Source organism: Plasmodium fragile (assembly GCF_000956335.1).
Source record: "Plasmodium fragile strain nilgiri unplaced genomic scaffold supercont1.26, whole genome shotgun sequence".
NCBI classification, from domain to species: Eukaryota; Apicomplexa; class Aconoidasida; order Haemosporida; family Plasmodiidae; genus Plasmodium; species Plasmodium fragile.
The window spans coordinates 52,697-63,801 of record NW_012192606.1 but is presented as its reverse complement, the minus strand read 5'-3'; the positions used below and the strand labels follow the sequence as shown (position 1 = coordinate 63,801).

Below are 11,105 nucleotides of genomic sequence, written 5' to 3'. Positions count from 1 at the left end.
GTTTCGGTAGATTATTGTATATCCCGTTCTATTCGTCTATATTTTTTTTTTTTTTTTTTTTTTTTTTTTTTTTATTTTCCTTTCCCTTTGAAAGGATATTACGCCCGCGTTGCTGCAATGAGGCAGTACATTGAGCTCTTTTTCAAGTCTTTAAAGGAGGTAATTGGTGGAGACATAAAAGGGGATTTATGGAGGTGGTGCTGAGTGTACCGCATACATGGGCATTTTATGCATGTGTATAAACGTCCCCACGAGTTCATCACCCCTTGCAGGAGGAAGCCGTTCAGGTAGTGAATATCGGAGCCGGCTTGGACACCACCTTCTTTTGGATAAGCGTAAGGGGGAAAACGAATTGAAATAAGAGGTGAACAAGTGGAAGAGGGCCGTGTGGTCGTGAAGAGCACAATGTGGATATGAGCTAAAGCGCTTGCAAACTAGCGAAATCACAAGTGCTCTACGATTTGTTCGCATCCCATAGGAACAGCGGAAGAATGCAACCTATTACGAAATAGATTTCCATGAACTACTGCTGGAAAAGGCGAACATAATAAACCGCGTCGATGAGTTGAGGGGATTTCTAAAGGGAGTTGATGAGGGTGACGTTGCGAGCAAACCTAACATGGGTGCAGATCTCATCAACTGCGCAAACTACAAAATGCTCTCGTTGGACCTGAACAACTCGAGTCTGCTGGAGGAGCACTTAACGAATTGCGGGTTCGACTTTTCGATCCCTACTGTATTCATTTGCGAATGCGTTCTAATTTATTTAGAGATAGCGAGCAGCGACAGTTTAATAAAAACATTGGCTGGCCTTATGAGAAGCACCTCCTGCATATTGGTGTATGAACAGGTACCTCCATCAGCGGTGAGGGGAGCGGCATACTCGTCGCTCAGTAGTGTTGTATGAGGACAACTTTTTTCGTTCAGCGGTAGCGTGAACACTTGGAGACCTATTTATCCGCCGAATGACCATTTCTTGCTGCCTCTCCCCCACCTCCTTGTTATTGCCTATTTTCCTTTTCTTGCAAGGTCAACCCAAGTACCGCCTTCGGAAAGGTGATGATAAGCAATTTTAGCCAAAGAGGTATAGAACTGAAAAGCATATTCAAGTACGACAATTTGGAAAAACAGCTTTGCAGATTTAAGTCGCTGGGATGGAGTCATGTCTACATAAGTGACATGAACGAGATTTACGATTATCACTTAAGTACGGATGAAAAAAAAAAAATCGAGAAAATTGAAATGTTTGATGAGTTTGAAGAATGGAGGTTGTTACAGAACCATTACTTCATAATAGTTGCGTTTAGTTGTTCAGAAGATTTGAACATGAATGCACTGTATGTTTTTTTAAAGAACATAAAGGATACGTGGGGAGGATTTTCTCCAAATGTGTGAGAGGACAGTTTTTATATAGTAGGCGTTGTGTGTGTCATATGTTTAGTGACATGTTACCTCAGTTGTGTTTCTCCCTCCGTGATATGTTTCCTAGTGTAACCTGTTTTTTGTTTTTTTAGTGCCCCCAGTTCTTATCCGCTGTGTCCGCATCGATAAAACTACACCTGCTCATCATGCGCAACTCGTTGATGTGTAAAAAACGTACCAACTCGGTGCACACACGTATTGGTGTTGGCATTATTTGCATTTATGAACCACGTGCCAGGTTGTGCTATAAAAAGTTGCTGGCTCTCAAAAGGGCAACACACTTTTTGAGGGCAAAATGTGAATGTTGGGCGTTGACCAAACAGGGATTATATGTGTACACTGTTCTTGGCACGGTGGGGGAGTAAAACGCTCAGCCCATGGGACGGGTTAGGGAAATGGTAAAGAAGCTTACAGCGCTATAATTGCGCTTTATTTCACTTGCTTTTTTTTTTTTCTTTCTTTTTTTCTGCTTGGGAAGGCCATGAAAAAAATAAATTTCCATTCTGTCATCTGCACCTCAGAAGATTTTTCAGTGGGAAGATCTCGATTGGTATAAAAAAGGCGAAAAAAAAATATATATATATGTCACAAACCGGGTATCATTTCACATTGAGTACGTACATAGTCGCATACCTCTGTCACACAGCACTATTTACACGCCTCGTGCCTACTTCATGGTGAAATGCGGTGTGGCATCAAAGTGAAACGTGAGAGTGTGAAAATTTGCGTCAAGTGAACTGCGTTTAGCGGCGAATGCTTCCTGCTGTATGTCCAACGAGAAAACAAGTATGCATTTCTCGACGCGCATGAATAAGAGGAAACAAAAATGTGCAACACAACAGGCATGTAAAATGAAGTGAACACAGATAAGAAAAAAAAAAACACGCGCCTACACCTTTTGGTCATTCGTTCGAACATTTTTCATTTTTATTATATTTCTTTTTTTGTGAACAAGTGTGGATTTTCGTCCCATTTGAGTATTTTCGCATTATCGCATTGTTGCTTGCCACAATTTCACATTTCTCCCCCATTTGGACCCTGCCCATGTTAACAGCGCAAGTGTGAAGGATTGAGTAGAGAGGGTACGATCCATAGCACACTGGCGAGTGCCCCCCTCTTCTTCCCCTCCCGTGACAGAGGAATTATGTCCTTTGAAGAGCCCTCTCTCCTCCGCATTTAAAAAGAAAAAACTTGTGTGAACCATGTTTATATTCGAAACCGCGCAACACTACTTTAACTTCTTCCGGAATTTTAATGGATGCTACACAGATAACAAGCTGCTGAAATATTTTTTTAAAAAAAGTTACAACAACTGGTTTAATGATCCTAGTCAGTACAACTACTACTTTATTTCGTACTATGCAGTGGCAATTTCTTTTTCCGTTTTGATGAGGAATTTGCTGTTCAACCCGGACGTTCATTTTAGGAGACAGGACAAGAGAAGAAACATTGTTGATCGATATCAGCACCATGCATATTCAGTCCCCTACTACAACCACTGGTTAAGGAATTTCAGCCAGTCTTTTAAGAGCACACTCATAGACAACGAACCAGATTACCAGGATGAGGATCCTATGCATATTCGCCCCAAGAGGGTTCAGTTTTATGGAAGGTTCCCATTGTTCTTTGAGGTCCCAAAGTACGGCGTCGACGACCCCTATTACGAAAAGAATTCTCATAAGTACATGCAAAAGTACTACGAGAGTATTGGGTATGTGAAACCGAGCGAGACACTGGAGGCTTAAGTTGCCAAGGGGAAGCACAAGAGGAAGAAAAAGAAGATGAACAAGGAGGAAGACGACGATGATGACGATGGCGAAGAAAGGACGGAATTTCCCCCCCGGGAAAGAATCCAAATAAACGTGTTTGAAAAACGTTTAGGCGCTTGTGTACGACGCTTCCTTTTTTTTTTTTTTTTTTTTTTTTCTCATCCAGTGGATACGCACAAAATTTAAGACACCCATTTGTGCAGGGGTTGTAACTTCTCCTGGTTTTGTGGCTAACACATGGTTTTCCCTTTTCGTCTGCTTCCCTTTTGAACCTCATACTAGATGTTACTTTTAAAACATTTACGCATCTCAATTGGTACTTTCAACAAAGTAGTCATTGCGTGAGGAATGGAGTATCTCCTTTCCAGCGACGAATATGTACCCCCCAAAAAAAAAAAAAAAATGACAACGTGGTTTCTTGCATAATCACAAAAACATAGCAGCACTAAGTACCTACTTGTGGAAAAAAAAATAGACCTCTCGTAATGCTATCACTGTGTGCCCATTTTGTCCTATCCGTGTGCAAGCACCGAGTGGTCATATGTCCAGGACCGTTCGTTTTGCTCGAACGGGGAGGTATCTAAGAGTGGACTTATCCTTTAAAAAGGAATGCCCTTCTTTATAATGACATTAAGTTTATTTAAAAGGTGGGCTTTTTTTTCCCCTCTTTCGTGAAAATGTTAAAAAAAAAAAAAAAAAAAAAAATTAAGACCGTACTTGTAAATATAAAATTTTACAAATTATTTCCCAAAAATAAAAAGAATAATGCCTGTACGTGCATGCATATATAACTTTACGCATATACAGTTTCGTGCATATGGTGCCTGGGTGTGACAAATATAGCTCGTTCCGTATGAGCATTTAACAAATTTACAAATCTTAAAAATTATTTCTTAAATTTTCGTTAATAGTCTATTTAAAGTGGAAGCATCAAAGGGGGAGATGACAATAATGTTCTGTCGCGTGCATGTGTGTGTGTGTGTGGTGATGGCGTCTGCTGATGATGGGCTTGTCACCACGTGCGTATGGGTGCTAAATGCACGTACGCATTGGTTTCATGTGTAAAAGTTGCTATAAAAATCAGGTTCGCAGTTGTACGTGCGTGTTACACTGATCACATTTCGTTGGATGTGCCTTTCTTGTGGCTTGCCTTCCGTCTCATGCCATCCCCCCTTATGTCTTCCAATTTTTGTATATTATTTCCATTTATCAAGGACACCCTTAGAGAAAGGTGTGGGTTTTTTCCTTCACATTGTTGCTGTGATATTGCTGCGGGTTATAATTACAAGTATAATTATTTTCTTGCGCAGAGTATTGGTGAGTGAATTTGTAAGGAACTCCCTGTGCATTAGGGTTCACATACATTGTGGAGTTTACATTTAGCTTTACGTTTTGTTGAACAGTGGGGTTCATTTTTGCCATGATGTTATTTAAATGATTATGTGCGACGCTGTTGTCTATATTTTGGTTAATCATATTTACAGGGGTATTTTTTGTTACTGTACTTTCTGCGTTATTTAAAATTTCGTTTAGTGTGTTTTCGGTCCTTCTAGTGTTTATCTGCTTGTTCATGGCTGTACTCACGTTGCTGCTTGGTTGGATATTCACCTGGCCACTGAATTGGTCGGCCATTCGACTGGTCATGCGGTCAGTCAAACGCTCGGCCACAAGGTCACTCATATGATCGCTCATTTGATCGCTAATTTGGCTATTTAGGTGGTCACTTACGTAGCTGTTTCGAGAGCTACTCTGTTGGTTAATTAGTTGGTTGTTCGGAAGTCGGTGTTGGGGGAGTTGACTTTTGGTTAAATTACTTCTGGGGAGATGCATTTTGGGGAGGAGGTTTTGGGCGATGAGGCTTTCGGGGAGGAGATTTTGGGCGATGAGATTTTGTGGGATCAGATTTTGGGCGATGAGATTTTGAGGAAGGATACCTAGGGGGATGAGGTTTTTGGCGAGGTGGTTCCTGATCCTCTGGGTGTCCATTATTTGGCTATCGAACTGGGAGCTGTTGCTCATGCTGTTGCTCATGCTGTTGCTCATGCTGTTGCTCATGCTGTTGTTCACGCTATTGCTCATGCTGTTGCTCATGCTGTTGCTCATGCTGTTGCTCATGCTGTTGCTCATGTTGTTGCTCATGTTGTTGCTCATGCTGTTGTTCACGCTGTTGCTCATGTTGCCGCTATTGATAAGCCCGTCGCTGATCATATCTTCGCTGATGTATTCTTCGTTGGTCATCTCTTCGTTGACAATCCCGTCGTTAAGCAGCTCTTCATTCAGCTGCCCATCGTTCATGATCCCCTCGCTCAATAACCCATCGCTGAGTAACCCGTCGCTGAGAAGCCCCTCACTAAGCAATCCCTCAGTGAGTAACCCTTCGTGTAGCAGACCATCAGATATTTGGTTATCACCAACAATTGCGCTGCTTACTTTATGTGCGCTATGATTCGCATGATTTTTCCGATTCTGAATAGCGCTCATATTGGTGGCCGTCGTGGTGGCGGCGGTAGATGTAGTGGTACTGGTGGCAGTAATGCCATTATTATTCAATTTGAAATAATTATTTATCATGTCTTTATTTATCTCTACATTTGATTTGGTGGGAATGCTGTTTAAATTCATCATGTCATTTGTTCGGTTGGTTGGAACGTTGTTACAATCGTTTAAAAGTATATTTCCTTGTTTGGTGGGATTATTTTTTGAGTTTCTATTTTTGTCGAAATTGTTAATTTGGTTGTTGGTTACCATTTGTGTTGCCATCATTTTGGGCAGTTCCCCGTTTTGAGAATTTCTGTGATTCAGGGATGAAGGGCAGGAAAGGGGGGTGTTGTTCCTTGGAACGGTTGAGTCGTTTGAACATACGTTTTGTATGTTCTTCATGAGGTTACCATTGAGAATATGGTTGCTGACTGCGTTTGGACTCATGTTGTTACATGCCGGGTGGTTGTAATTATAGACGTACCTTTGGTGAGGGTTCATGTCATCACTTGATATGTCCTCGCTCTTGCCCGATTGGGTTCGTTGGTTGTTGGTGCTCACTCCGTTGAGGTATGCATCCTGTAGCTGCACATCTCGCGCGTTCATATTTGACACGTTTACATCCCTCGCTTGTTGGACCTGCACCTGCATGCCCTGATTATGTGCACCGACATTTGTCTTCCTCATGTCGTCGTTGTTAACCAAATTGTACTGAGCCAGCGCATGGTGTGTGGACGTCATTCCATTGTAAGGAGATGATAACGGACTCAGATTCATATTAGGGTTCAAAAGGATATTGTCATTGTACTCATTGTCATCAGTATAGCCAATATCATTCGATAGGTTAGACAAGTTAGACAAATTAGAAACGTTTGACAAAATTGAAAAATTTGACACGTTAGAAATGTTGGAGACATGGGACACATTAGGAACATTTACTGTCTGCATAGCATAGCCGAATTTATTTTTGAGTTCTTGCAATTTCTGGTAGGATGGGATCTGCCCTTTTCCATGGTCATTGTTCTGCAGAGTATTAGGAATGTTTATTGTTCTACTTGTGGGTATATTTGTGTGCATTTCGTGTTGGAGATTGCCTGATTCGTTCAGGATATTCTTTACATACTCTTCTTTGCACTGTCTACTGGCTATATTATCCTTAACGGATGAATAGCATTTGAAATTTAGATGATTTGTATTAATGGTATTGTTACCGAAATGTTCATTTGCTGAACCTTGGTTGTTACTACTACAACTGCCTCTACTGTTGTACTTGGTTATTGCGCTTACCTGTGTGTACTGGTTTCCACTGCTACTGAGACTGTTACGATGCGTCTCGTCGCAGCCATTCGTGTTGTACATGTACCCTCCTTGGTTGCTGTTGGAGCTGGAGTGATCCTCTGTCAAATGGCTATTTTGATTAAAATTGAGAAACAGGTTGTTTGCAATGTTGAGCGCGTGGTTTGTTGGCGGGGAAGAAGCGTTATCTAGGTCGTTGCTTTTGTATAGGGCATTTAAATTGGCTGTAAATTCGAGCGCCGCATCCCGCAGGTTTGCAATGTTGGTGCTTGTCTCGTTTTCTGTTGCTAGGTTAGCGGTAGTCACGGCATTCGCCATATTTAATTCCTTCTCAGCGAGTTCCGCCATTTCAGCAAGCTCCTCATTGAGTGCTTGCATATTCACGGAGCTCTTGTCATTGTAACCCGACGAATACAGATTGTAGTACTGCTTCACGGTGTCGAAGTCGACTCTGTGGTTACCGCCTCCGTGGTTACCACTTCCGAAGTTTCCACCACCATGGTTGCCGCCACCCTGACTACCATCACGACTACCATTACCACTGCTACTACTGCTGTTGTTGTTGTTGTTGTTGTTTCTTTTGGAGTTCCCCTTGACATTTACATTAATGGACTTTATCCGATCCTCTATTGGTATCAAGTCTATCAAGAAATCAAACATATCTCTTTTGCAAGCAGCGGAAATCACGTCCTGTCTTTGCAGTGTTCTACGTTTGCTTTCTTCTGTATACTTCCACGCATAATTAGTTAACTCCATAATGAAGAGCTCGCAAGCTTTAGCCAATAGAACAGGGGTGTCTGCTGACACCATCTGATTACTTTTTATTTCATCATCTTCTTTCATAATTTTTTTAATTCTAGAAATGGGTAAATTATGGGTTCTTAAATCTTCTACACTCATATTTGAAATTTCGGCTAGCTGGTTTTTCCAAAAGGTATCAACCTCATCATCTTTGACACTTTTTACATTCATATCTACATATATCGGGGGTTAGAAATGCAAGAAAAAAAAAAAAAAAAAAAAAAAAAAAACAGGGGGGAGGAAAAAAGAGAGGAAGGGTAAAACGGAACAATTATGAGGACAACACCACGGCTGGTCCGCCAGGATAAATAATCAAAGCTTCCTCGGACACTACGACTTGGTAAGTATGAACAAATCAACTCATTAATAAATGGGAAAGCGAAATTTTGACTATCCAACTGCATTTGCGATTTGCATATGCTTGAATGTGCCTGATGGTTGCATCTCGATTTCAGTTCGCCCCCTTATATATATACATACATGTACAATTCGGAAGTAGTTGCTTAATAATGTGTGGGGTGTTGGAAACAAAGGCGGCTTAGAAAATCGACCTACGCCTTGTTACGAAAATGAGGAGGAAACGAAAAACATTATTACACTTTTGGAGGAGACAATGTGCCACAGTAATGTGTGCTCAACAAATATGCACTTGGACATATGCATGTTTGGTGTCTTTCATAACTGTGTCTTGAGTGGATTAATAAAAATCTGTTAAACAGTTAACCATTTGGGAAGGAAGGGCGTCTTCTACTTCTACCTGATGGTCATTCTGTGATTAATAACTATTTGGACAATTTGAAAATGTGCACAAATGTGTGTTCCCCTGTTGCGGCGCTATGTTGTAAGCACCACTACAGGGTGGGGGTGCGGATGCTCAGTCAGTTGAATGTGATGCTAACGATTTAGCTTAGCCATGTGAAGGACAACGAATGCGCGATGCTTCTCCTGTGTTCTACTAATTTTACGCCACTCTTCTTTGTTTAATTCCGGACCGTTGTGAGGAGCTTAGTAGAATTACTCCACAAGAAAAATTTCACTAACATATGGGGGGAAAAAAAAAAGTGGGGAAGAGAGTGGGCAGTGGAAGGGAAAAAGTGTACACACATGCTTAACCGTCTATACAACTAATGCGAAACAGCGCCACACAAGTAGAAATGGAGTGCGTTTCCCCACTACTTTGTCGCTTTTTTCGATTTTCCATTTTGTCATGTTGCCATTTTTTCCTTTTTTCTTTTTTTGCCCCCCTGTGCGTCCTTTTCTTCACTCGCACTCTACCACTTTTGCATGAACAGGCAAGAAAATTGTGAAGGGAAAAAAAAAAAAAAAAAACATATACAAACGAACAAGCATGCGAATAAGTGGAGATGCGAAAGGGTTGTACAAACAAGCAATGCAAGTGTTCACAATATTTTAGCGACCAAGAGGAATTTTAAAAAATCATTTGCAATGGCTTATGCACTAGCATGTGCGGTTCCTACGCACGGGTACGCGCAAGGGGTACTCCAAAGGATGCCCGCAGGGTGTTTATGCACATACACATGTGAAGGAGGGAAACAGCAATGTGCCACGGCCAAATTACTTGTACATTATCCCATTAAACAGGAAAAAAAAAAAAAGGTTAAATACACAACACTTGTAATTTTCCTTGTACACCCCCCTCATTAGCCGAGCGCGCAAACATGGCAATGTAAAATAATTCATTGCGTATTTACAAACGGGTGACTATATGAAAGTACACATGTGCATTAAGAGTGAACATTAGAATACATAGCACTGCATTATTGAAGAAAGCAAAGGGGTAAAAATATTCGATGTGGTGGGAATTTCCAAGCGGTGTGAGCAGTGGAAAAGGAAAAAACGGTTAAGCTCATCCACTTGCATAAGGCAAGCGAAGGTAGCTTGTACGCACGGATATGCCTCTATGGGCAAATAAATATGCTAAATTAAAACAACGGGTGAAGAAAAAAAAAAAAAAAAAAAAAAAAATTACGTAACGGGTAAAATACGGAGCAACGCAGAGTAGCGTGGTAGGACAAGGCTTCTGTACATATGTGCACTGATGCATACGTATATTTCGGAATGATTTAAATCCCGTTGTGTACATTTCGACAGGCACTTTGTAATCATGTATGCGCCTTACCGGTATAGCATAATTTCTTGGCGAGGAGGAAAAAGAGGGGATGTCGTTATAAACATATATAGTTTTTCATAAAAAGGCGTGATACAAGTGGAGCTACGAAATTACGTACACACACAAAATGTGGAAAATACATATCTGTGCGTTCATCATACACACATGAGCATTTGTGTAACACTTCGTGTGAAACATGTTACAAGGGATGGTGCATGAACATTTAAGGTTCTTTTTCAAAATTACTGAAGGAGATTATGCACTTTTTTTACACAACAGGTTAACAACAAAAAAAAAAAAAAAAAAAAAAAAAAAAAAAAAAAGTGGTAGCATTTTTCGGGGGATTCGTGGGTGAACTGGCGCACTTCGATGTTATAGCAGCGTAAATGGGGTATGTAGAAAAACTTTTTTTATTTTTTTCCTTCTTCTCTTTTTTACTTAAGCCATCAGCATTTTTGATATACCATCGGGCATCATGGAAGATAAGTAGAATCGACGGAAGGGGGTTGGTAGAATTCCTGAATTTTGGAACAAATTTCCTTTTTGTGCCTGTGTTGAATTTGTTTTGAATTTTCTGAATTTTCCAAATTTTCCGAATTGGCTAAATTTTTGTTTGGTCACAAGTTGTTCTAAGTCACTTGTAGGCATTCCACTTGGAGCCAGTCTGTGGCAGTTGATTTTTTTTCACTTTTCCCTTTTTCCGAATTCATGCATCAATAAAATCGAACGAATTGGCATAAAAAACAGTGAAAAGGCAAAAAAAAAAAAAAAAAAAAAAAAAGAAAAAAAAGGGAAAAAACACAAAGCGCAAAGCACTGTTTTGTAAAAATGTACACTTGTATGTGCAGTCACATGTACATTTCACATATCGACATGTTCACAATTATACATAATTAAAAAAGGAAAAATTGAAAAAGAATTGGGCGATGTGTACAAAACGGGTTTTGCTTTCCCTCTTTTGCTTATATTTTATATTTGTACTTATGTGTATACATGTATATATGTGCGTACACTTTAGTTTGCGCGTCCACCTTCACATAAATGAAAAAAATAAAATAATAATAAAATAAACAAAAAAAAAACAACTCGGGAAAAATAGCGAAAAAGGCGAAAAGAACGGAATTTAAAGAAAAAGTGAAAACAAGTACGGAAAATGCTGAAGAATCAGAAAAATTGGCAACAAATCAGGTAAAAAAAAAAAAAAAAAA

The 11,105-nt window shown here is 40.2% G+C and overlaps 3 protein-coding genes across 3 annotated transcripts; 2 read left to right on the top strand and 1 right to left on the bottom strand.

The window, feature by feature from the left end:
• Window positions 1-117: 117 nt before the first annotated feature.
• AK88_02597 (uncharacterized protein) lies at window positions 118-1,395 on the top strand (the record flags this gene model as incomplete). Its single annotated transcript, XM_012480222.1, has 4 exons — window positions 118-159; window positions 273-335; window positions 479-850; window positions 1,030-1,395. The coding sequence occupies 4 exons, from the start codon at window positions 118-120 to the stop codon at window positions 1,393-1,395; spliced, it is 843 nt and encodes a 280-aa protein (XP_012335645.1).
• A 1,229-nt stretch (window positions 1,396-2,624) lies between these two features.
• AK88_02596 (uncharacterized protein) lies at window positions 2,625-3,167 on the top strand (the record flags this gene model as incomplete). Its single annotated transcript, XM_012480221.1, has 1 exon — window positions 2,625-3,167. The coding sequence occupies one exon, from the start codon at window positions 2,625-2,627 to the stop codon at window positions 3,165-3,167; it is 543 nt and encodes a 180-aa protein (XP_012335644.1).
• Window positions 3,168-4,412: 1,245 nt separating this feature from the next.
• AK88_02595 (uncharacterized protein) lies at window positions 4,413-7,937 on the bottom strand (the record flags this gene model as incomplete). Its single annotated transcript, XM_012480220.1, has 1 exon — window positions 4,413-7,937. The coding sequence occupies one exon, from the start codon at window positions 7,935-7,937 to the stop codon at window positions 4,413-4,415; it is 3,525 nt and encodes a 1,174-aa protein (XP_012335643.1).
• Window positions 7,938-11,105: the final 3,168 nt, after the last annotated feature.